This window comes from Hyla sarda, chromosome 4 (assembly GCF_029499605.1).
Source record: "Hyla sarda isolate aHylSar1 chromosome 4, aHylSar1.hap1, whole genome shotgun sequence".
In the NCBI taxonomy this organism is placed as follows: domain Eukaryota; kingdom Metazoa; phylum Chordata; class Amphibia; order Anura; family Hylidae; genus Hyla; species Hyla sarda.
The window spans coordinates 150,651,691-150,679,232 of record NC_079192.1 but is presented as its reverse complement, the minus strand read 5'-3'; the positions used below and the strand labels follow the sequence as shown (position 1 = coordinate 150,679,232).

At 41.5% G+C, this 27,542-nt stretch overlaps 1 protein-coding gene across 7 annotated transcripts in view; it reads left to right on the top strand.

Moving 5' to 3' along the window:
• Window positions 1-27,542, top strand: part of ZNF280D (zinc finger protein 280D) — a 181,449-nt gene that overhangs the window by 94,351 nt on the left and 59,556 nt on the right. For all 7 annotated transcript variants that reach the window (XM_056572395.1, XM_056572389.1, XM_056572394.1 and 4 more), the window contains 7 exons: window positions 1,611-1,761; window positions 13,442-13,504; window positions 13,582-13,940; window positions 15,110-15,224; window positions 16,032-16,247; window positions 21,239-21,436; window positions 21,679-21,788. In XM_056572395.1, the coding sequence (XP_056428370.1) occupies window positions 1,617-1,761; window positions 13,442-13,504; window positions 13,582-13,940; window positions 15,110-15,224; window positions 16,032-16,247; window positions 21,239-21,436; window positions 21,679-21,788 (1,206 nt within the window). In that variant the 5' untranslated portion in view covers window positions 1,611-1,616. The remainder of the gene's footprint in view (window positions 1-1,610; window positions 1,762-13,441; window positions 13,505-13,581; window positions 13,941-15,109; window positions 15,225-16,031; window positions 16,248-21,238; window positions 21,437-21,678; window positions 21,789-27,542) is intronic.

The window sequence follows — 27,542 nt, the reverse complement described above, 5'->3', positions numbered from 1 at the left end:
GTATTTTTTCTAATTATCGCCATTGTGTGGGATATATAAGAAAATTCTAATTGCCTCCAGCAGTCCCCCCGGTGCCTCCTTTGTCCTGCTCCGGACCCCCCCCCCCCACAATGATAGTCTTTCTAAAGTTGCAAGGTGTGTGTTTTACTCCAGCCCGCTCCTGCAACATGCATGTCCAATCCTGCCCATTTACGCAATATTGTTGTGGGGAGCTGCCTAATATTGTGGGGGAACTGCTGACCTAATATTGTTGGGGGGAGCTGCCTAATATTGTTGGGGGGAGCTGCCTACTATTGTGGGGGAAATGCTGACCTAATGTGGGGGAGCTGCCTACTATTGTGGGGGAGCTGCCTACTATTGAGGGGGAACTGCCTACTATTGTGGGGGAACTGCTGACCTAATGTGGGGGGGGAGCTGCCTAATATTGTTGGGGGGAGCTGCCTAATATTGTGGGGGAACTGCCTACTATTGTGGGGGAAATGCTGACCTAATGTGGGGGAGCTGCCTACTATTGTGGGGGAGCTGCCTACTATTGTGGGGGAGCTGCCTATTAATGTGGGGGAACTCCCGACCTAATGTGGGGGAGCTGGCAATCTAATGTGGGGGAATCTAATGAGCGGAGCTCTGCATTTTACCAGAAGACGGGGAGAAGTCATTTTCGGTTTCGGTATCGGTTTCGGCCGGACATTTTTTTTTATTTTGGTTTCGTTTCGGTTCTGAAATTTCCATTTCGGTGCACCTCTATCCATTGTAGTTCTATTTCCTAAAGTCCTCACAACACGATAGGATCTCATAATTCTGAGAAGACAGAATATCAATGGCAGAAAACATGTCTATTGTAAACATGAACGGAGATAACCGAGGATCCTACATTGACTATAGGTGATGAAGACAGCGCCTCCTTCCCCTCCCTGTATAGTGACCTCAGGGTAATTCCACAACACTGTACTATAGAAGTCAATGGGGGAGATTTTTTCAAAACCTGTATAGAGAAAAAGTTGACTTTTTGCCAATAGCAATCAGATTCTTTCAGTTTTTTAAGAAAATGCCTCTGCAAACTGAAAGAACTGATCTGATTGGTCTCTATGGGCAACTCTGGAACTTTACTTTTCCCAATATATCATTATCGTGTTTCCAGCAGCAGCTGTCCTATCCTGTCCCCATGTTCTCTGTTGGTTTCTGTAAATGCAGATATTTTACTATAAATGATTAGGTGGCGTCTTCCTTCGGTCGTGTCAGCTAATCAGATGCTCCCTTTTCAACCTGCAGCTGCATATCCTTAATCCACGTCTTATATTATCGGAACTGCAGGCAAGGAAAGTGGAACTATATTTACTAATATGATACATTACAAAGTTGTATTTAATCACATTTATATAATTTGTAGCTAAATAATTATAGTTTAGTTATTCTTTCATAGCAAAAAAGATCTAAAACAATAGAGCATACTATTTTGTGATAATACAAATCGTGTATCATGCTGTTGTATTCAGTACCTTCAAACCCTAGTGGGTACAGTGCATGTTTTGTTTGTATGTTTACCTAGAAATTTGTAAAATTGAATGCTGTAAATGGCTCTCTAGGATTAACTATTTCTTTGTATTTACTAGTTAACAATGGCCGAATTGTTTATGGAATGTGAAGAAGAAGAGCTTGAACCATGGCAGCAAAGTTCTAAAGAAATTATCATTGATGATGATGAAGATGATGATGAACCAATTTTTGTTCGAGAGATTAGTGTTTCAAAGACGACTAATACAAGTAAGACTTCTTTCTGTTGCTCATTCTTATAATGGATATAGTATGTTAGAAATATACAACTCCAGTTATTGCTCATAACATTGCTGGTAGGCTTTTTTTTATTAAAGTTGTTGAGACAACATAGAGATGGCTTTAAAAAAAACTTGGAGAGAATCTGTCACCGGAACAAGATGAGCACTTAGACCCCCAGACAGTTAATGGAATGGTGTGTCTGAACAATGTTATTAACAAGTTTATTAATTTATTTTGGAAACAACATCTTTTTATTCAAATATTTCGAATTATACAAAGAACAGCAAGCGTTAAAAAAAGTTTATTTTAAAGGGGTACTCCGGTAGAATTTTTTTTTTTTTTAAATCAACTGGTGCCAGAAAGTTAAACAGATTTGTAAATGACTTCTAATAAAAAATCTTTACCCTTCCAGTACCTTGTATGCTACAGTGGAAATTCTTTTCTTTTTGAATTTCTTTTTTGTCTTGTCCACAGTGATCTCTGCTGACACCTGATGCCTGTATCATGAACTGTCCAGAGCAGGAGAAAATCCCCATAGCAAACTTATGCTGCTCTGGACAGTTCCTGACATGGACAGAGGTGTCAGCAGAGAGGACTGTGGACAAGACAAAAAAGAAATTAAAAAAGAAAATAATTTCCTTTGTAGCATAAAGCTGCTAAAAAGTACCGGAAGGATAAAGATTTTTTAATGGAAGTAATTTACAAATCTTATAAAAAAAAAAACTATATAAAAAGTAACCATTAACCTCCAGACTAATATCAGATAGACTGATACATGATGGATTGTTTAAGATAGAACTGTGCTTCAAATTGATGATGAATAGAAAAATGTATTGTAAATATAAAAATAAGACAGTGAATCATGTAATTAAACTTTATATGTATAAAATACAAAAGAATAGATATGAAAACCTCCTTACACAGGGCACTTGTGGGGAGGTAAAAATGATTAAAATATACAATAAAATAACATATGATATAATACCATGTAATATACCGCTATATTAGTCAATTTCACTAATCCGGCATTTGAAGGGCCGGCAATATTTGCAGTCCGCAGTTTTAAATCACAGTCCGCAAAGTAACAATATCCAGATTAGGCAATATCACCATTTATAGTTACCGTCTTCTTGTGAAGAATGTATCAAAGGAAAATCGGCGTTTTAGCCAGTTCTTTTTCTATTCATCATCAATTTGAAGCACAGTTCTAGCTCAAACAAACCATCATGTATCAATCTATCTGATATTAGTCTGGAGGTTAATGGTTCCTTTTTATGTAATTTTCTTTCCCTAGTTTTTTTTGTACTTTTGGGTGTAAGTACTTTACCATTTAAACCTAGACTAATTTTTTGTGAGCTGCACACACTCAATATTTTTCTTCTTATATAATTTTTAAATCTGTTTAACTTTCTGGCACTAGTTAATAAAAAAAAAAAAAAAAAAAAAAAAAAAAAAAAAAAATAAAAAGGTTTCCACCAGATTACCCCTTTAAAGACACTAGATTTTAAAGTGTAAGAACAAAAAGTTATAAACAAAGGCCCAGATTGATTTTTTGTAAATTGACCCGAATGGTGGTGCAATTTGCACCACAATACTGTTACGCCACATTTACTATTTGTGTGAGTTGTACACACTATTCATCCATGTCCCTAAAATGAAGCAAAAGGGGTGTGGCTGTTTTATTTAAAAAAATAAATAAAAAAAAAAGGCTTGGTCTGCATGGGCCAAAAATCAGGAAGGGGCAATTTTCTTAGCCAGCAGTTTGCTGCAATTCAGCAATCTCAGGCCCCTCATCTTGACAACAGGAAAGGCTCCATTACCAGGTCCTCACAGCTCACTTGGCCATAAAAAAGATGGCTCCCTCTGCATCAATCTTTCCTTACTTTTGGGCTCCGCCCCTCACATTTGTCAAGAATTAATGAAAGGCAGTGCTCCTTGACGCCCTGGTACTTAAGTACCAAGGGCATACCTGCATGCCGGTGGGAATTCTGGCCCCTGACGGTCACCCGGCTGGGATCGGACCAAGATACCTGCTGAAATCATTCAGCAGGCACCCTGTGCAAACCCTGTGGTCCTGAGAGTCAATTCAGACCAGCGATCTGCAGCGATTACGGGTCTCCGGTGACCCAGAAGATAAGGGGGATCAGGGCTGTCCAAGACACATACGATCCCTCTGAAGGTGCCACCCCTCCTATCTCTGTTATTGGTTTGTCCGAAGCAACCGACCAATAGCAGATCGGGGGCGGATGGATTAAAGTTCGGTTCCCCCACTCTGCCCACCCACAGTAGTCCGGGCAGAACGTGTGAACCGTGATGTGATAGTCGGTCACTTTCCGGCTGCGATCGGCTCTCTGGTGCAGACTACAGAAGCCGGTGAGTAATTGCCTAGCAACATCTGGAGGACTACAGTTTGGAGACCACTATACAGTGGTCTCTAAACTGTGGCTGTCTAGATCTCGCAAAACTACAACTCTCAGCATGCACGAATGGCATCGACATGCTTGGAGTTGTAGTAGTGTGCCTCCAGTTGTTGCATATCTATATCTCCCAGCATGCCCTTCGGCAATCAGTAAATGCTGGGAGTTGTAGCTTTGCAACAGCTGGAGGAACACTGGTTGGAAAATGCTTAGTTAGGTAACAGAACCTAACTGAAGGTTTTCCAACCAGTGTTCCTCCAGCTGTTGCAAGAGTACAATTCCAGCATGCACGGTCTGTCGGTGCATGCTGGGAGTTTAGTTTTGCAACAGCCGGAGGTTTGACCGCCCCCCCCCCCCCCCCCCCATGTGAATTACAGTCACACGTGTAGGTTTACAGTGAGTTTCCTGCTTCGAGTTTTTGCTGCAGCGCAAACTCCTAGCGGGAAATTCACCATAAACCCCCACCCGTACGAATGTACCCTAAAAACACTACACTACATAAAATAAAGGGTGAAGCACTACATTAACACCCCCTTACTGTCCCGTCCCCCCCCCCCCCCAATAAAAATGAAAAACTTTATTGTACGGCAGTGTTTCCAAAACGGAGCCTCCAGCTGTTTCAAAACAACAACTCCCGGCATATCCGGACAGCCACTGACTGTCCAGGCATGCTGGGAGTTTAGCAACAGCTGGAGGCACCCTGTTTGGGAATCCCTGGCATAGAATACCCCTATGTCCACCCCTATGTAATCCTTATGTCATATTTCAAGGAAACAGTTTAGGGCCACATATGAGGTATTTCCGTACTTGGGAGCAATTGCATTACAAATTTTGAAGGGCTTTTTCTCCTTTTACCCCTTATGAAAAGGAAAAGTTAGGGCTACACCAGCCTGTTTTACACTAACATGCAGGTGTTGCCCCTTACCTTTTATTTTCACAAGAGGTAAAAGGAAAAAAAGAACACCAAAATTTGTTGCGCAATTTCTCCTGAGTATGGAAATACCCCATATGTGGATGTAAAAGGCTCTGCAGACGCACAACAAGGCTCAGGAGCGAGAGCGCACTATGTACATTTCAGGCCTAAATTGGTGATTTGCACAGGAGAGGCTGATTTTACAGTGATTGTAACATAAACGCAAAAAAATTAATACCCACATGTGACCCCATTTTGGAAACTACACCCGTCATGGAACGTAACAAGGGGTAGAGAAAGCCTTAACACCTCACAGGTGTTTGACGAATTTTCGTTAAATTTGGATGGGAAAATTAAGATTTTTTTTTTTTTTTTCAAACTAAAATGCTGGTGTTACCCTAAATTGTTCATTTTCACAAGGGAAAATAGGAAAGAGAAAGCCCCCGAAATTTGTAGCCCCATTTCCTCTGAGTAAGAACATACCCCATTTGTGGATGTAAAGTGCTTTGCTGGCGAACTACAATGCTCAGAAGAGAAGGAGTGCCATTGGGCTTTTGGAGAGAAAGTGTCTAGAATTAAAGGCCACGTGTGTTTACAAAGCAGCCATGGTGCCAGAACAATGCACCACGTGACCCCATTTGGAAACTACTCCCCTCACAGAATTTAATAAGGGGTACAGTGAGAATGTACGTCTCACAGGTATCTGACAGATTTTTAACAGTGGTCCGTGAAAATAAGTGTAATTTTTCATTTGCACAGCCCACTGTTCCAAAGATCTGTCAAATGCCAGTGGGGTGTAAATGCTCACTGCACCCCTTAGTAAAGTCTGTGAGGGGTGTAGTTTCCAAAATGGCGTCACATGTGGGGGGGTCCACTGTTCTGGCACCACGGGGGGGGGGGGGGGGCTTTGTAAACGTACATGGCCCCCGACTTCCAAACAAATTCTCTCTTCAAAAGCTCAATGGCGCTCCTCCTCTTCTGAGCATTGTAGTTTGCCAGCAGAGCACTTTACAACCACATATGGGGTATTTCCATACTCAGAAGAAATGGGGTTAGAATTTTTGGGGGTGCATTTTTTCCTATTACCCCTTGTAAAAATGCTAAATTTAGGGATAATGTGGGAAAAATTTTTTTTACACATCCGACTTTAACGAAAAGTCATCAAACACCTGTGGGGTGTTAAGGCTTACTGTACCTATTGTTAAATTCCTTGAGGGGGTGTAGTTTCCAAAATAGTATGACGTTTTTTTTTTTGTTTTTTTTTGCTGTTCTGGCACCACAGGGGCTTCCTAAATGCGGCATGCCACCTCCCCCGCATTGTTGCTCCTTCCCTTCTGAGCCCTCTAGTGCACCCACAGAGTACTTTACATCCACATATGAGGTATTTCCTTACTCGAGAGAAATTGGGTTAAAAATTTTGGGGGACTTTTTCTCCTTTTACCCCTTGTAAAACTTCATAAACTGGGTCTACAAGAACATGCGAGTGTAAAAAATGAAGATATTGAATTTTCTCCTTCACTTTGCTGCTATTCCTGTGATACACCTAAAGGGTTAAACTTTATGAATGTCATTTTGAGCACTTTGAGGGGTGCATTTTTTATAATGGGGTCATTTATGGGGTATTTCTTATATGAAGGCCCTTCAAATCCACTTCAAACACTGAACTGGTCCCTGAAAAATTCCGATTTTAAAATTTGGTGAAAAATTTGAAAATTGCTGCGGTACTTTGAAGCCCTCTGATATCTTCCAAAAGTTAAAACATGTCAACTTTATGATGCAACATAAAGTAGACATATTGGCCCAGCTTTATCAAAGAATATCTAGGGTAGAGCTATTTTCCCACATTTATTTGGGTGGTGAGTTTGACTAGCGTGCATCTTATTTATCAAGAAGGTGCAGCAGGATGATGAATTTTGCGCAGTTCTTCTGTGGTGGGAAAACCGCTCTACCACATACTTTTTCTAGACACTTGTGAGGGAGGGAAGTAGACACTTTCCCGGGTCCTGAATTTTCCAGGTTATGTGTTTTTACTTACTTTCACAGAGCTGCCGTAATATTTTTACTTTCATTTTAGAGGCTACAGTCACATTTGATTGCGGTGTCTAAGGGGTTAAAGCCAGGCATCACCGTGATCAGTGATGTCTGGTATTAGAGAGGGATCCTGGTGGCAGATAGCCGCCAGGACCACCCAGCTATGACCTGCGCTCGGCTCCTGAGCGCGTGTCATAGAAGGGGAGTGGGACGCTGTCGTCCACAAGAGGTTAAAGGTTGAATTGCGGAAGGTAGAAGTGATTCTCACGCCTACTGGATGGTGGTGTAGCTTTGCACCTAAAAAAAAGTACCTTTGCGCACAAAATAGTGACTTTTGAAAAAAGTCGCAAATGATAAACACATGACCACTGCATGGTCAAAAATAAAAAGTTCTACGGGTAGGCAAAAAGAGTGAAACTGTCTATATCAAAAGGCGCATAAAAGTCGCTAAATATGCTGATTGCGCCTGAACTGCGCCAAAACATAGACAAAAAAATGCTCTAAAAGCAATGATAATTCTCCCCCATTGTATATGTGAATCAATATAACATTTATTTGGAATGTCTATTTTCCTTACAAGCAGAGAGCTTCAAATTTAGAAAAATGCTAAATTTTCTAATTTTTCATGAAATTTTGGAATGTTTCACCAAGAAAGGATGCAAGTATCGACGAAAATTTACCACTATGTTAGAGTATGTCATGAAAAAACAATCTCTGAATCAAATTCATAAGTAAAAGCATCCCAGAGTTATTAATGCTTAAATGGGTACTGTCACCAACTTTTTTTTTTTTTTTTTTATAATGTTGTAGTACTTATGTACTACAGCATATCTCTAATATAGTTTCATTTTTTTTTTTTTTTTTTATATTAACATGGTGTATTTTACATTTGAAATCTGGCCACTAGGGGTCTCCCTCCTAGTGGCCGGGTCAGCCTGGCGTGACGTCACGCCTGAATTCGGACCGATGCCGTCCAGGCAATCGGTCCTAATTCATCCAGGCTGCGCTCGCTCCCTGCCAGTCAATCAGACAGGTGGGAGGGAGCGCTGTGAACACCGGGGCTGCGTTCATTGGCTGCCTGACCTCGCAGCTGCCTCATTGGCTGTCTGCACCTGGCATGTACAGTTTGGAGGCAGCGCGGCACTCAGTGCTGCGCTGATGCTCCAGGACTGTACATGTCCTGTACGGGTTAGTGAGCGATGCTCCTATACTACTCCTCCCTGGATAACACTACACTGCTAAACAAGGAGGAGGAGACCCCTGAGCAGCCTGCTGTGCGATTCGCTGATCGTCTATGAGCGCTCCCAATAGGAGCGCAGCATAGATGAAGTGAGGGCGGAAGTCGGCACCCAGCAGGCGTCAGTGACATTGCATCTGCTGGGGATATCTGCTTCCGGGAGAGCTAGGGAGAAGAGCAGAAGATCAGCTATTTTATAAGGTAGCAAAAAAAATTTAAAAAGCAGGGAGGTGTTTAGGGATAGTTTAGCAATAGGTAGGGACAGGAAAAAAATACAGATGTGGGAGCTACTCTTTAAAGTGAGATGTGCAAAAAATGCTCTGGTCCTTAAGGTGAAAATAGGCTTGGTCCTTAAGGGGTTAAACATAAAGTAGATGCTTCTTAGCTGAATCCTATGATGCAAGGGGAAGGACTAGAGGACAGGTAAAATTGGCCACATTGAGTGGGGGACAAGTGCCTGCTGTCATCCTGCCTACTTTCATATAGTTATAACCATAGCCATATTCTCATTAGACCCTGGCACCTGGGATTTGTCAAGCTTTGTTAGTGCACAAATCTGGTGTGAAGTAAGCAAATATAGTTGGTCTATACCTAGTCTAGACAGTCTTAAAATATGCTAGATTTATCAGTCAGCCTCATTTGGATAAATCTGACGTATCTAGTCTAGACTGTCTAGTCAAGTAAGGACCAACCATTTGTGTCTTTGACATAATTTTTGTTTGTGACAATAACACTTCAAACAACTTTTTATCCTGACTTACATGGAATCATAAAAAAATATTCAAAGCTCAGGCTCTCCCACTTTAAAGCCAGCTTCCCACTAGCATAATATGAGAGCAGATCCAGGCCCCCACACAAGACTGTTGTCTGGCATAACTCAGTGGACCTAACAAAGCTACCGTACTGTACAATGTTTGTCAGTCCTGTAGAGTCTAATCTATTGGCAGCATGCATGTCTGACAATCACTCCTTTCAACACTGGGTCCACCCTTTCTTTTTTCATTGGTGGGGTCTGACCATTTTTACCCCTTTAATTGTAGCATGTTAGGGGTCTGAAGTTGAACCACTCATCACCTATTCTTGTGATATGCGTAATGGTCCTTCATTGGAAATTTAATTTACTGTAGTTTCTGCAATTTATTGGAACCTGTATTCTGGCAATTGACTGCTCACACAACCTGTTGCTATGGGCAGGCATCAACCAAAATATTGCTTAAAGGTCTGTGGTATTAGTTTTAATGCATAAATGATTTTAGTTATAAAGGGATTAATAATGTATCTGTATATGTCAAACGGCTGTGAAGTATAGAATACTAAACCTTAACCCAACATCATTTGTCAAACATACCAATGGAAGAAACATGCTTGGGGTAAATAATCTACTTCTATAAAAAGTTCTATATTTCTAGGGCAGCCATTCTCTATAGGATATATTCTAGTGCTGTAACTCCTAAGTCAGTTCTCTATGCCTTTTTAGAGGGAAAGGCTGTTTGATGCTTTTGGTCCAAGATTTGCCCTCTACATCTGTTTACTGCAAAGCCTATTTGATTTCAGTTTTCATTTAGACCTGCTTACTTATTCACTGAACATACTTCCTAAGGCCTTCGGCAAATTCTGTACCAGACTGCTACCCCATATGCTCATTTGTTTAACCCCTTTAAACCCTGTTTTTGCACTTTTGTTTTTTCCTCCTTACCTTTTAAAAATCATAACCCTTTCAATTTTGCACCTAAAAATCCATATAAGGGCTTATTTTTGGCGCCACCAATTCTACTTTGTAATGACATAAGTCATTTTACCCAAAAATCTAAGGGGAAACTGCGACAAAAATGAAAAAAAAACACCATTTTGTAAATTTTGGGGGCTTCCGTTACTACGCCGTACATTTTTCGGTAAAAATGACACTTTATCTCTATTCTGTAGGTCCATACGATTAAAATGATACCCTACTTATATAGGTTTAATTTTGTCGTACTTTTGGAAAAAATCATAACTACATGCACGAAAATTAATACATTTAAAATTGTCCTGCACTGACCCCTATTTCTTTTTTTTTTTTATTTTATTTTTTTTTCGTACAGGGTGGTATGAGGGCAAATTTTTTGTGCCATGATCTGAAGTTTTAATCGGTACCATTTTTGTTTTGATCGCTTTTTATTCCTTTTTTTTATGGTATAAAAAGTGACCAAAAATATGCTATTTTGGACTTTGCAATTTTTTTTGCATGTACGCCATTGACTATGCAGTTCAATTTAAGATATATTTTTATAGTTCGGACATTTACACACGTGACAATACCATATATGTTTATTTTTATTATGGTTATATATTTTTTTATATGGAATTTGGGAAAATGGGGGTGATTTAAACTTTTAAGGAAGGGGTTAATGTGTGTTTAACTTTTTTTAAACTTTCTCTTTTTACACTTAGTCCCTTTTTTTACACTTATAGACTGTATCCACCTTTTCCAGCCCACCGGAGTACCTGAAAGCTGAACTAATTTTATGCAGGCTAAAGTCAGCAACTGCCAAGCCGAGAAGTTTGTGACTAATCGAATCACTGTAAATTCGCTCATCTATACTTCTTGCCAATAGGCTTAAATCTAGACATGAAAAAACTAGACTTGCACACTTAATCCATCCTACTTTGGATGCTACTCTTTACATGCCAACAGATATTGCCAATGGGTTTGAAGCATTTTATTCCTCCCTTTACAATCGGCATCACGCTACCCCTACTCTTCCTGACCTCCCCGCCTCCATCCAGGCCCATCTTTCTGGTCTCAATCTGCCGAAACTCAGTGACTTCAACAACTGTCTTCTCTGAATGCTACTGTCACGCAGGCGGAGATCACAAAGATTATTAACTCTATGCCATCTCTAAAAGCTCCTGGCCCAGATGGGTTTATTAGTCTCTATTTCCATACATAATGTGACATTTTATCGCCCTACCTCCAGGGCTTCTGCCAAGCTGCAATAAATGCGGGTTCATTTCCTAAAGAAAATTTACAAGTTCTCATTGTTTCACACCACGTTTTCAGTGCTCCCGTAACCCAGCCGGACCGGCGCTGAAATCCATTGACTTTAATGAGCTGACCGGAGTCACTGTTTGACTCCAGTCAGCTTGTTTCTGCCCCATATCTGGTTTTGTGACCGGACCTAAAACCGTAGTTTTAGGTCCAGTCAAAAAACAGAATACGGGTCGAAAATTAGCCGACTGGAGTCAAACGGTGACTCCGGTCGGCTCATTAAAGTCGATGGATTTCAGCGCCTATCTGTCTGGGGTACGGGAGCGCATGGTTTTCCCCTCCCCAGCAGGATCCGGCAGCCTTAGGCTGAAAATGTGGTGTGAAAGCACCCTTACTCTGCCCAAGCCTGGCAATCCTCCTACAGCCCCCAACATTTTAGTCCTAGCTTTTGAATCAAGATCTTAAGGTCTTCGCTAATGTGATTGCAGCTCGTTTGACCTGTGTTCGACCCAGTCTGGTCCATCGTGACCTGGCTGGCTTTATACCTGGGCGCCAGGCATCAGATAACACAAGACGTTTCCTTAACAACTTTCATCACATTGAGGTCAATCACACCCCTGCCTTGGACCTAGCACTTGATGCTGAGAAGGCGTTCGACCGGATTCACTGGTCGTAAGCCTTCTTGGTTCTCTTAGAGATGGGTTTCACAGGTGCCATTTTAACTGCCATCTCCTCTTTGTACTACCACTTAAATGCTAATAAACACAAGCCTTCCCTTTACATTTAGACCCGACTCACTCATCCATAATCTGAAGGGCCTTCAGCCTATCTACTCCAATATGCTAAACTCAAAGGTGTTTCATAAATCACATCCTTTCCGAATGTGGGATAAGGAGCTTAATGCTGCTTATTCAGACGCTCAATGGAAGAGGGTTCTATAGAGACCACATAAAGCCTTCAAATATGTTTACCCTTTGGAATCTGTGATAAAGTCCTTTTTGAGGTAGTACAATACCCCAGACTGTCTATCGGTGTTATATCCTGGCACTTCCCAATTGTGCTGACGTAATTGTGGTAGACAGGGTACTTTATTGCATATCCTTTCAGAATGTCCCATTATCTACTTATTCTGGGCTTTGTGCAACGCTCTATATAAATATCTCCCCAGTTTGTTATTGTTTATGGACATGAAAAACATATCTCTGTAAACTCGTGACCTGGCCTGTATCATTTGTATAATTGCGAAAAACTCCCTCACCTGCCTGTGGAGAACACCTGATATCCCGTCACTCGATCTGCTTATTAAAAAAGTGAATGCTACATACATGTATGAATGCATTATTGCACTGGGCAACGGTACGTTTTCTAAATTTCAAACCAGATGGATCCTCTTAATATTGCGCCCATGACACCACTATTATGTATTGTTGACCCCGCACAACCATGCCCTCTCTAGACTTGCTTTATTTTCCTCTGGCTTCCCTGTCTTTACCTTTCTTTTCCATTACCTCATCCCGCTCTCTTCCCCCTTTTTTCCCTTCTATTGCTCCCACTTCTCTCCTGCTACCCCCCCCCCCCCCCCCCCACCTCTCCTTTCGGCTGTGATCACTCTACATTCTTATGTGTATATCTCTTCATAAAGGCGCACCTAGCTTTTCTTCATACCTGTAGTTTCTCTCCCACACTTAAATAGGCAGTCAGGTTTTCTGAATATTTGTTCTTATATCTACCTGGATTGTAGGATGTTTATCGTTGCTTAAGGATCTTTGTTACCCCAACAACACTACTAATGTTCTTTTTCATTTATTGTTGTTTTGTTCTGCCTGCTCTCTTATTGCCTCCGGAGCTAGATTTTTGCTCCAGGATTTGCACTACTCATGATACTCTGTATATTTGTATCTTTATTTGACGTATACTTCTCTCTAAAAATTATTGAAAATTATTTTAATTGATATTAAAATGCTCATGTATTTATCTAGTTTATACTGCTTACAGTTTTAGAATTTACAAATATTTAGTTTGGTGTGATTTTCTTATACTGTATTAATATTTTTTTTATAATATCTAATGTTTCATATTTACATTGTGATTAATTTTGACAGACAATGCAACAGGAGACCAGCCTGGTTCATTTACACAGACTAAGAATGGTGTATCTAACCAAGGTAATTTACGTACTTCAGTACTTCAAATGTTTCCAATATTTTAAAGTGACCTTACCAGATTTTTTATTATTCTGTAGGAAACAACGCGTTTCTGATGTTAAATAACCACTGCAATCCTTCTGTTGCAACTCACACTGTAACTCAGCCAGTCATACCTATGTTCCAACCAGTTAGTAGGCCAGTAACAAGTTCTGCCATCGTTCAACCACTGCAAAGACCTCTTGGCATGCAAGAGCCAATGCGGAAACCGGCAATGGGATGTATGCCAGCGCAGCAGCCCCCCAGAGCAAATCTAGCCATGCAAACTGTGTGTAGACCCCAGACGTTTGTTCAAAATCCTGTTCCAGCATGTAGAAACCCTACAGCTCCTACAGTATCACAGCCACCTCTTCGACCTGTTGCCACCATCACTGCACAGCCAGTAATACTAAATCAGGTAAGAATTAAACAGGACTTATCAATACTTTAACTCTGCCTATACCATAAGTCATTGTGGGGCGATTCCTGGCAGCCACAAGGTATAGAAAGAGATCTGTCATTCAAGGTCAGAAGGAAGGCAGAAGCCATGAGGGACCACTGCTGACTTGTGGTTCAGACAGAAATGAAAATGCCGACAAGTTCCTTTTAATATCTTACACTACAAATTTTAAATTTAATCTCTGATGTAGACACAAACAATTCTTTCACATTACAAGTAACTAACATGTAAATATGTTTGTTAGTACTTCGATCTAGTATCTAGGCAAAGATAAGCTATTTATAATTCTTTTGATAACATTTTAAATCCGTTAGATTGTATAACTTTAGTCAATCCAAAGAAAAGTCGTAAGAGGGGAAACAAAGTCAAACTGAGTATTATTTATAAATGCAACCTGTACAACAACTCTGTAATATATGACCACCAGTGGTCTGCAGAATTAAAGGTAAACTGACAGGCCTGCACTTAACCCAATACACTGGGTTATATTGTGGTGAACAGCATTACAATGATGAATCACTTGCAGCAATTGGTGCTGTGGCTTAGAAGTTATGACTACCGGTATCCTCATTGCTGCATCGCTGCTGTGCATAATGGAGACGGCTTGCCAGTCTCCCCTGCCTCCTCTGTATACAGCGCCCACTCATATGATGAATATTCTAATTTCTTTGGACACCTTCTAATTTCTTCACTTTCATGGCCTACTCCCCACCTTCATTGTGCACAGCAGTGCTGTAGTAATAAGGATACTGGGAGACATAACTTTTAATCCACTGTAAGTGATCCCTCATATAAATAATGTTCACCCACACTATAAACCAGTGTAGTGGGTTTAGTGCAGGGAAATATCCTGTCAGTTTACTTTTAAAGAGGTTTTCAAATAGTTTTTTTTGTTTTATTTATTTTTTCATACAAAAATAAATTGCATTAATTGTTTTTAGTCTAGATGCTATCCCCATTATTTAAAGTTACTTTGGAAATCTCTTATTTGCCATCATATAAATATCATTGGGCTTTAATCCCTCTATGTGGGGAGTTTTATTAATTTTTTTCCTTATAACTATACTTGCTGGTATGTGTTTTGTAATGACCCATTTTTTGATTGTTGTATACAACTTTTCTTTTAGGGTTACATTACGGATTCTTCCCAGGTCGCCTCTAATTATTCTAATGTAATGTTTACATTGCGACCAAGCACAGCATTAACACAATACCAAAGTGTGCAAACATTTACTGCATCAGGTATGGATTCCTATTCATCATTATATACACATATATAAATTGGTTATTGTTTGGGCCTACAGAATAAAGATAATGTGTCATGCTTACAGAAAAGTGTACTTTGTGGATACGAATCCCTATCTCTCTCTCTCTCTCTCTCTCTATATATATATATATATATATATATATATATATATATATATCTATCTATCTATATAATATAAGAATTGGCGTGAGACAGCACCGGGGACCAACCTCCGTGCATGTGAAACACCCAGGCAGCCAGCCTAGAATTAGCATGTGCAAAGTCCAGAAATCACAGCACCGACAGGTCGAGGATCTTCATAAACTGGTTTCTTTATTCACCCCAAAAAGTTACAACATTTCGGCAATAGTAGCCTTTATCAAGCATGCTTGATAAAGGCTACTATTGCCGAAACGTTGTAACTTTTTGGGGTGAATAAAGAAACCAGTTTATGAAGATCCTTGACCTGTCGGTGCTGTGATTTCTGGACTTTGCAGATATATATATATATATATATATATATATATATATATATTGTTTAAATGTAGTCTTTGTGGTAAAATGAGTGATGTCATTACAAAGTACAATTGGTGGCGCAAAAAACAAGCCCTTGTTTAGGTCTGTAGGTGGAAAATTGAGACTGTTATGTTATTAGAATTTGTGAAGGAAAAAACAAAAAAGCTACATTTTTAAATGGCTGCATTATTGAGTGGTTAAATGGCCTGTGTGTTAGAAATAATCTTTGTTAAACATTCCTTGTCTTACTGGTTTGTGGTAAGCCTAATACATTATTTTTATTACAGGAAGTTCTACTTCATTAGTTCGGCCACTGCAACCATTACCCCAATTCCACCCTGTTTCAGCTCCGGCAAGGACAGCTCCCACTTTTATTCATAGACCTACTCCTCCAGCCCCACCAATTAAGCAGAACATCAACAACTCAGTACCAGGACTTCAGCAACCTTTACTCCTGCATTCTCAGAAAACCCAACAAACTGTATTTATGCAAAATGCAGCAGGTATCGGAACAAATTAAAAAATTTAAGTAAAAACGAAATAATTCAAAATTCAAATGAGAAAACACAACCTGAAACCCGCACAAAATAATTTCAAAAGAAGTAAAACTCTTGGCACTCCTATACCTGCAGTGTACTTTAAGAGTCTGTAGCTCTGTTGCCGCGAGTATATAAACTTGCAGCAGGTGGTGCGGCTTGTTCAATAGTCAAACGTGTAGACAACAACTCTTGTTCCATGCTAATCTTTTTCCTATTGTCAAAATTCAGATAAGTCCATTAAACAGTGCAGGAAAGAGACAGACTGGTGATTGGGGAGGGGTGTTACTCTGGGCAAACTTAAGCCCACCTTACTCCTAAAGTTGCTTAGCAGGAACAGAAAGAACAATACTGACTTACACATATTTAACAAGAGAGTCTGTCAAAACATAAAAGCTAATTCAAAATACAGTCTTTATGAGCTGTAGTGTATCAACCAGCATTTAAAGAGAATGTGTGGTCATTAAAATAAAGGTTTATTTTTTTTTTGTTTTAATATTTTTAGTTAGTTGCTGCATCTTCATTCCCAAAATATAGAGATTTTATTATTTGGTTAACTATATGCACTTCTCCCTGATTATTCTGATGGGCGCTTAAGGCTACAAAACGGAATAACAGAGAAAAATAGAAAAAAACAGCGCTCAGAGAAGACACCACAGGTCTCAAAATAATAAGATAGGATCAATATCCATATACCACTCACTTCACCGGGGTTTTTGGAAAAAGGATGTGGGTCCTTGATCCGAATTCCCCTATCCAAGTCAGCTTCAAAGTATAGTCCCAGGCAGGAACAGGTCACCGGGTACTCCAATGGGTTAGATTCATATTCTTTTATTAAGCGACGCGTTTCAAAGGTAAAATATACACCTTTTTCATCAGGCTTGAACATGTATAATAAAACGTGACCGGGTTCCCTCGTGATTAGCGCTCTGCTGCGTCAGCCGCATCATATGACTCTGCAGCAGGAATAGATAACCAACCACTGCACGATTACTCAAGGGAGTGGTCACGTATGTGCAGAGGGGAGGTCACATGATCTCCGTGCTTTCCATATTGGAACGCACAGTGAAAAACTCCCTCTGTATTTCATTAAAGGGGTTAATGCTATTGACTCATTTATTTCCAAAGATCCATTAATGCCGATCAACCAACAGAAATTTATTTTAGAATCAATTAAGTTTGTGTTGGAACATAATTATTTTGCTTATGACTCCTCCCACTACATGCAGGTTTGCATATGGGGACAAAATTTGCCCCGTGCTACGCAAACCTGTATGTAGGGGCTTTGGAGGAATAATTTTTTCAGGATAAAAGAATACTGTTTTTTAAGCGATTTATCGACGACATCATCTTGATATGGGATGATTCCAAAGAAGCCCTGGAAACATTTATTGAAAATATCAATGTTAACAACTGGGGACTGGAATTTACATCCCATATCAGTCTAGAAGAGATAATATTCCTAGACCTTAGAATATATATCGAGGAACACACTATTTGCACCACCACTCATTTTAAAGAGGTGGATGCAAATAGCTACCTCGATTTTGCAAGGTTTCATAATAAAGTATGGAAAATGAATATTCCATACGGACAAATGAAACGCATTAGAAGGAACTGTAATAAAAATAAACAATGCGAAAAACAGCTCAGGGTTCTGGAAAAACACTTTAGGGGAAAAGGGTATCCTAAGCCCCTTATTGATAATGCACTAAAGAGAATAGATAAATTAAAGCAAGATAATTGTCTTGAAAAACGTGACAAAAATAAAAATACTAATAATATGGGGGAAAGAGATACATTTGACCTTGCGTTCATAACTAGATACAGTGTCTCCCACTCCAAAGTAAAAAATATCCTTAGGAAAAATTGGAATCAAAATATCAGCTAAACCAAAGTGTGTATTTAGGCGGGCCAAAACCCTTAAAAACACGGTAGCCCCATCTATTCCAATTAATAAAGAAAAAACATAAAGTAAAATTGGAACCATATTCGGAGGAGAGAAAATAAAGGGAGCGTATAAATGTGGGAACAGCAGATGTAAATGTTGCCCCCTTATCTGTAATAAGAGGACACAGGTGATCATCACAGAACAAGAGAAGCCATATATTTAAAAAAAAACTATTTTAATTGTGGCAGTAATTACATTATATACATGTTAGAATGTCCCTGCCATTTTAGATATGTAGGTAGAACAATTAACACATTAAGACAAAGGATCAATAAACACAGATCAAATATAACCAATGGGTTTCTTAATCATAGTGTGTCGAGACATTTCAATGATATACATAACAAATATTACACATTAATGAAGGTAACTCCTTTAGAGAAAATCTATAACGATAATTATAAATTATTGTGTAATAAGGAAATGTACTGGATTTTTAAACTTAATACATTACAGCCTAAGGGCTTGAATGAGACCTTAGAACAGGTCTATTAGGATATATTTAATTATTTATTAAATGTCTAGTTTTTAGATTTTTAATTAATTGTTTATTTATTAGTAATTTTGTTTATCTATTTTTTGTTTTTATAAGATCTTATGTATTTTAATGAATTAACTAATGTGTTACATTAGGGATGCACATCCTCCCTTGTAAGAATGGGGCTAACATGCTCGATTATTATTATGGATATTAATATTATGTATATATACTTGAGGGCAAATTAGCCCCATTATTATTAATATTCTTTATATATAATCATTAAATTATTTGTAATAAGTTTGCTTTGAGCCTAGATATAACGTGCGTTCCATTATGGAAAGCACGGTGACTTCCAATGGGAAATACAGAAGGAGTTTTTCACTGTGCGTTCCAAAATGGAGTGCACGGTGAACATTTGACCTCCCCTCTGCACATACGTGACCACTCCCTTGAGTTTAATCGTGCAGTGGCTGGTTATCTATTCCTGCTGCGCCGCAGAGTCATATGACGCGGCTGACGCAGCAGAGTGCTGATCACGAGGGAACCCGGTCATGTGACCGGGTGACATCAGAAGTCAGCACCACAGGGTCACGTGACCGGCAAGAACCGGAAGTTGATGCCGGATATTCAGCGTGCGATCGAGCGCGCAGATGTGGAGGATGTGGATCCTAATTGTGAGTATAAAAGGACAGTTTTATTATACATGTTCAAGCCTGATGAAAAAGGTGTATATTTTACCTTTGAAACGCGTCGCTTAATAAAAGGATATAAATCTAACCCATTGGAGTACCCTGTGACCTGTTCCTGTCTGGGACTATACTTTGAAGCTGACTTGGATAGGGGAATTTGGATCAAGGACCCACATCCTTTTTCCAAAAACCCCAGTGAAGTGAGTGGTATATGGATATTGATCCTATCTTATTATTTTGAGACCTGTGGTGTCTTCTCTGAACGCTGTTTTTTTCTATTTTTCTCTGTTATTCCATTTCTTTACGGACCTCAATTTATGGATCCGGAGTACCAGGCGCTCATTTTGGATATATGAGAAGTACCCAGAATATTGACTATTGTTCTACACGTTTATTTGGCCATCAGGTGTTTTGTGGGGACCAACCTAACCTGGTTGGAGTCCACCACATACACCGGGTGAGTTCCTTTTATAGATTTCTTTCAAGGTGATTGGTGTTGGATCTGAGCACTATCTGAATTTTGTCTGATTTATATATTAAGGCTACAAAACGGTATAATAAAAAAAACTACATTTTGATATTGACCAAAGGTCCTTTTTAACTTGCATATTTTGCCTTTTCCTGTCATTTTTTTGGCATGTTAAGGAGGGATTCAGTCATAATAGTTAATAGAATGTTTTTCTCTGCCTCTCTCCTTTTTATATCACAGCACAGTTTCATTCATATTATAAGTAAGAGACATTTTAGTTGTCAGTGGCGTTCTTAAAAGAAAAAGGGTCCCTTAGCAAAAATCTAAATGGGTTTCTTATGGTATAAGATTTTGCACCAAGACATATACATATGGGGGGAAATTTATCAAAACCTGTCCAGAGAAAAAGTTGCTGAGTTGCCCATAGCAACCAATCAGATCGCTTCTTTCATTTTTGAAAAGGCCTCTGAAAAATTATTGAAGCAATCTGATCAGTTGCTATGGGCAACTTAGCAACTTTTCCTATGGACAGGTGTTTGCTTGCTTCTTGCTCCATAACACTTGCGTCATTAGTCCCATCTCTTTAGTTGTTTACAATGCAGTTCCATGGGGAGGGTAGTGCTGTACAGTTTCATACAAGTAGCAGAAGTGGAACCAACCATGGTTTGGCCCCTGAGCAGCTGCATGGTCTTTCTCTATCATACATATGCCTTTAAGAGACTGTAGACTGGGGAAGTTGAATCACAAGCTGTTACAGTTTCATGTATTCTTATGTACCATAAATAAGAAAGAAATTATAACAAAGAAATTATAACAATAAGAACACTTTAAAGGGGTACTCCGGTGGAAACCTCTTTCTTTTTTTTGTTTTTTGTTTTTATCAACTGGTGCCAGAAAGTTAAACAGACTTGTAAATTATGCAAAAAAAACAGGGAAGGAGAGGGCACACTATAGTGTTACTGCACCTGAGATACGGAGATACTGCATCACATCAGAGGCCTATACAAGCATCTCCTGCGGGGTGCACATACGAGAAATGTGTAGTATCAACCAATGTAGGAACAAAGAAATGTGCATGGACAGAGGTGTCAGCACAGCACTGTGGTCAGACTGAAAAGAAATTCAAAAAGAAAAGCACTTCCTGTCTAGTATACAGCAGCTGATAAGTACTGGAAGGAATAAGATTTTTAAATAGAAGTAATTTACAAATCTGTTTAACTTTCTGGCACCAGTTGATAAAAAAAAAGGGGTTTCCACCAGCTTACCCCTTCAAATCTCCATATGGGTTGGGATGATGTGTGGGAGAAGGAGGTATTTTCTAAATTATGGAAAATCTTCATAAAGTGTTGCATGTTCTTATCTCTAAAGCAAACTCTGGACGAAATGAAAATGCATTAGTGGAAAAAAGACCACCTCCTATTGACTTGACTGATGACTCTCCAAAAAAGCACAAAACCAATGAGAATTTACCTGATAAAAGGTCAGCTGCAGCATCTACTACAGCATCTACCCCAATGTCTTCACCTGGTAGACAACAGCAAACTACCTTACTGCAAAATACGAAAGGTATTTTAGAATGTTGTATGTTAATTTAGTAGTGCAATGATGGTTAAACCTAGAAAAAAAATTAATCCACTTGAGCTGTACGTTTGATTCACTTTTTGGATGATCCTGAAACTGTGTTGTAGAAATTCTACATCGTCCCCGTTATTTTCAGTTTCATCTTTAGTGGCTTAGCCAGGGGAGGGCTTAACTATCTATTCGTGCATTTAGTGTTCTTTTTAATGGTTGTCTTATTTTCCCTTTAGGTGCTAATGCTGCTTCAACTCCTACAAAAAATGGAACACAATTCCCTCGAGCTTGTCCAAAGTGCAATATACACTTTAACCTGTTGGAACCTATGAAAAAACACATGACGGTAATAATAATTGATTATTCAGTTTTGAGTTATCCAATATTTGAGAGTGGGTGGACACAAACTTGAAAATATCATGTATCTCCTAGTCAAAGTTTTATAAACATATTATAACATTTGTCATTACTTGTAATACCTTTAAACATTGTCAGTCGTGTCACTTAGGTATGTCAGGAGAATTCATCAATCGTGGTTTGTAAGATGTTTCTAAATTAATTTTCCTGTTCATGCCAATTTATTTACCCATGTCTTGTAAACTACCAACCTACCAAACTACCTGATGCACAGGTTCAAAAATGATATTGGGGGGCATTTACTAATCTTTTACTATGTAGTCTGGTTTTTACCCTGTTTTTTTCTACTTCATTTTTGACTATGTGCGACAAACTTACTAAATTGTTGCACGGCATTAATAAATTTGGCACACATAGGCAAAAGTGGGAAATTTACTTTATGTAGTAGAAAAAATAGTCTGTTCCTTTTTCCAGCTGTCTGAATAGGTTTGGCTGCTGGTTTCCTTCTGGATCTTTTGTTTTTGAGTTTTTTTTTAGCTTTTTCACCACATCTAAATAATTCAATAACTACAGTGGTCCCTCAAGTTACAATATTAATTGGTTCCAGGAAAACCATTGTAAGTTGAAACCATTGTATGTTGAGACCATAACTCTATGGAAACGTGGTAATTGGTTCTAAAGGCACCAAAATGTCATCCAAAATAGGAAAAAGTGACAAAGAAAAATAAGTACCGTATATACTCGAGTATAAGCCGACCCGAGTATAAGCCGAGACCCCTAATTTCAACCCAAAATCCCAGGAAAAGTTATTGACTCGAGTATAAGCCTAGGGTGGGAAATACCTCATCCCCCCCTGTCATCATCCAGACCCGTCATTAACATCCTCATCATCCCCTTGTCATCATCCCACACATCCCCCCTTCATCATCCCCTTGTCATCATCCCACACATCCCCTTATCATCCCACACATCCCCCCTTCATCATCCCCTTGTCATCATCCCACACATCCCCCTTCATCATCCCCTTGTCATCATCCCACACATCCCCTTATCCCACACATCCCCCCTTCATCATCCCCTTGTCATCATCCCACACATCCCCTTATCCCACACATCCCCCCTTCATCATCCCCTTGTCATCATCCCACACATCCCCTTATCCCACACATCCCCCCTTCATCATCCCCTTGTCATCATCCCACACATCCCCCCTTCATCATCCCCTTGTCATCATCCCACACATCCCCTTATCCCACACATCCCCCCTTCATCATCCCCTTGTCATCATCCCACACATCCCCCCTTCATCATCCCCTTGTCATCATCCCACACATCCCCTTATCATCCCACACATCCCCCCTTCATCATCCCCTTGTAATCATCCCACACCCCCCCCCCTTCATCATCCCCCCCCCCTTCATCATCCCCACACCCCCCCCCCCCTTCATCATCCTCTTCTCATCATTCGCCCTCAGTGGTCTTCAACCTGCGGACCTCCAGAGGTTTCAAAACTACAACTCCCAGCAAGCCCGGGCAGCCATCGGCTGTCCGGGCTTGCTGGGAGTTGTAGTTTTGAAACCTCCGGAGGTCCGCAGGTTGAAGACCACTGCGGCCTTCAACCTGCGGACCTCCAGAGGTTTCAAAACTACAACTCCCAGCAAGCCCGGGCAGCCATCGGCTGTCCGGGCTTGCTGGGAGTTGTAGTTTTGAAACCTCCGGAGGTCCGCAGGTTGAAGACCACTGCGGCCTTCAACATGCGGACCTCCAGAGGTTTCAAAACTACAACTCCCAGCAAGCCCGGGCAGCCATCGGCTGTCCGGGCTTGCTGGGAGTTGTAGTTTTGAAACCTCCGGAGGTCCGCAGGTTGAAGACCACTGCGGCCTTCAACATCATCCAGCCCCCTCTCACCCCCTTTAGTTCTGAGTACTCACCTCCGCTCGGCGCTGGTCCGGTCCTGCAGGGCTGTCCGGTAAGGAGGTGGTCCGGTGAGGAGGTGGTCCGGGCTGCTATCTTCACCGGGGGCGCCTCTTCTCCGCGCTTCCGGCCCGGAATAGAGCCGTTGCCTTGACAACGACGTATCTGCGTCGTTGTCAAGGCAACGTGACTATTCTGAGGCCGGGCCCGAAGCGCTTAGAAGAGGCCTCCCCGGTGAAGATAGCAGCCCGGACCACCTCCTCACCGGACCACCTCCTCACCGGACAGTCCTGCAGCACCGGACCAGCTCCAAGCGGAGGTGAGTACTCAGAACTAAAGGGGGTGAGAGGGGGCTGGATGATGTTGAAGGCCGCAGTGGTCTTCAACCTGCGGACCTCCGGAGGTTTCAAAACTACAACTCCCAGCAAGCCCGGACAGCCGATGGCTGCCCGGGCTTGCTGGGAGTTGTAGTTTTGAAACCTCTGGAGGTCCGCAGGTTGAAGACCACTGCGGGTGGGGGAGTTCACTCGAGTATAAGCCGAGGGGGGTGTTTTCAGCACGAAAAATCGTGCTGAAAAACTCGGCCTATACTCGAGTATATACGGTAGATAACTGATATAGATAAAGCAAATCCTTACATATAAAAGTAATAAAGATCTGCTGGGAGCTGTAAATTACTGTCTATGTCAGTGTTTCCCAAGCAGGGAGCCTCCAGCTGTTGCAAAACTACAACTCCCAGCATGCCTGGACAGCCAAAGGCTGTCCGGGCATGCTGGGAGTTGTAGTTTTGCAAAAGATGGGGCCACCCTGCTTGGGAAACACTGTCTATGTAGAGGACAGGAGCTTCTTCAGGGGTCCTGTACAGTACAGGCAATGTCCCAAACAAGTAATGGAGTCGCCCTCACCTGGTGTCCAAAAGAGCAGCTAACCCTGATACAGGTAAAGTGTACAGAACATGTAATACCAGACACCAGTCAGTGCATACACTTCAGTAATACAGGGGTTTTACCAGTGAATGCCCATTTTGATTGGTTGGTTCTTCCAGCCATTGACACGTTTTACAGATCTGGACTGTCTGTAGCATTGTATGTTGAGTCTGGTTTCAACTTACGATGGTCCAGAAAAGACCATTGTATGTTGAAACTATTGTATGTTGAGGCCATTGTAAGTTGAGGGATCACTGTAAATTGTAGTTATGGCTCAGAAGTGGTAAACGGCGTTTAGTGTGTGTGTTTATTACATTTTTTTAACACAGTTTTTTTCTCCCTAAATGTACTTACACTTTTTTTTTTTTTTGGTTACTTCTTCTACAGATCTGTGTATCCTGTGGACTCCTTCGGATTCGGTGGACTACTTCGATGACCAGCGTTTTTCTTTGCTTGATGTTAATAAAATGGTTAACGAGGGCTTGTGGGGGAGTGTTTTTTGTAATAAATTTTTTTTTAAACCTGTTGTGTTTTATTTTTATTTTACTTTACTAGACAGGCTTAGTAGTGGAAGCTGTCTTATAGACTGAGTCCATTACTAAGCCGGGCTTAGCGTTAGCCACAAAAACAGCTAGCGCTAACCCCCAATTATTACCCCGGTACCCAACACCACAGGGGTGCCGGGAAGAGCCGGTACCAACAGGCCCGGAGCGTCAAAAATGGCGCTCCTGGGCCTAGGCGGTAACAGGCTGGCGTTATTTAGGTTGGGGAGGGCCAGTAACAATGGTCCTCGCCCACCCTGGGAACGTCAGGCTGTTACTGTTTGGTTGGTATTTGGTTGAGAATAAAAATAGGGGGACCCTATGCGTTTTTTAAATATATTTAATTATTTATTTAAAAAAAAAAAACGCATAGGGTCCCCCCTATTTTCATTCTCAGCCAAATACCAACCAAACAGTAACAGCCTGACGTTCCCAGGGTGGGCTAGGACCATTGTTACTGGCCCTCCCCAGCCTAAATAACGCCAGCCTGTTACCGCTTAGGCCCAGGAGCGCCATTTTTGACGCTCCAGGCCTGTTGGTACCGGCTCTTCCCGGCACCCCTGTGGCGTTGGGTACCGGGGTAATAATAGGGGGTTAGCGCTAGCTGTTTTTGTGGCTAGCGCTAAGCCCAGGTTAGTAATGGACTCTGTCTATAAGACAGCTTCCACTACTAAGCCTGTCTAGTAAAGTAAGAAAAAAACACAACAGGTTTTAAAAATTTTTTATTACAAAAAACACTCCCCCACAAGCCCTCGTTAACCATTTTATTAAAATCAAACAAAGAAAAACGCTGGTCATCGAAGTAGTCCACCGAATCCGAAGGAGTCCACAGGATACACGGATCTGAAATGAGAAGAAAACAAAAAAAATGGGTTAGTACATTTATTATCACCTGCTCACACATCTCCCGCCCCGCACGACTACAACTGCCAGCATGCCCTTACAGTAAGGACATGCTGGGAGTTGTAGTTGTGTGGTGCAGGAGATGTGTGGGCAAGTGACAAGCTTGTCCCCTGCCCCCAGCTGCAGGACTACAACTCCCAGCATGCCCTTACAGTAAGGTGGGGCGGAGGCCGGGCACAGTGTTTCCCAACCTGGGACTTGTAGTTTTGCAACATCTGGAGGCACCCTGGTTGGGAAACACTGTTTTAGGCCAGTGTTTCCCAACCAGGGTGCCTCCAGATGTTGCAAAACTACAAGCCCCAGCATGCCTGGACAGTCAAAGGCTGTCCAGGCATGCTGGGAGTTGTAGTCTTGCAACATCTGGAGGCACCCTGGTTGGGAAACACTGGCCTAAAACAGTGTTTCCCAACCAGGGTGCCTCCAGATGTTGCAAGACTACAACTCCCAGCATGCCTAGACAGCCTTTGGCTGTCCAGGCATGCTGGGAGTTGTAGTCTTGCAACATCTGGAGGCACCCTGGTTGGGAAACACTGTTTTAGGCCAGTGTTTCCCAACTGTTTTAGGCCAGTGTTTCCCAACCAGGGTGCCTCCAGCTGTTGCTAAACTACAACTCCCAGCATGCCCGGACAGCCAAAGGCTGTCCAGGCATGCTGGGAGTTGTAGTCTTGCAACAATTGGAGGCACCCTGGTTGGGAAGCCTGCGCAACTTACCGGCTTCCGTAGGATCCAGCGCTGCACGACACTGCCGCGCGACGATCTCCGACAGCGATCGTCGCTGGAGCCTCGGAAGGGTAAGTGAACTTCTTCGCCGGTCCCCTTCAGCTGTTTAGTTTTGCAACAGCTGGAGGACTACAGTTTACAGACCACAAACCAGTGGTCTGCAAACTGTGGCCCTCCAGCTGTTGCAAAACTACAACTCCCAGCATGCCTGGACAGCCAATGGCTGTCCAGGCATGCTGGGAGCTGTAGTCTTGCAACATCTGGAGGCACCCTGGTTGGGAAACACTGTTTTAGGCCAGTGTTTCCCAACAAGGGTGCCTCCAGCTGTTGCAAAACTACAACTCCCAGCATGCCCGGACAGCCAAAGGGTGTCCAGGCATGCTGGGAGTTGTAGTCTTGCAACATTTGGAGGCACCCTGGTTGGGAAGCTTGCGCAACTTACCGGCTTCCGTAGGATCCAGCGCTGCACGACACTGCCGCGCGACGATCTCCGTCAGCGATCGTCGCTGGAGCCTCGGAAGGGTAAGTGAACTTCTTCGCCGGTCCCCTTCAGCTGTTTAGTTTTGCAACAGCTGGAGGACTACAGTTTACAGACCACACACCAGTGGTCTGCAAACTGTGGCCCTCCAGCTGTTGCAAAACTACAACACCCAGCATGCCCTGACAGCCAAAGCCTATGGCTCTCAGGGCAGGAGCCCGGGCTGACATTACAGTGCAGCCGCCCGGGCTCCTCATACG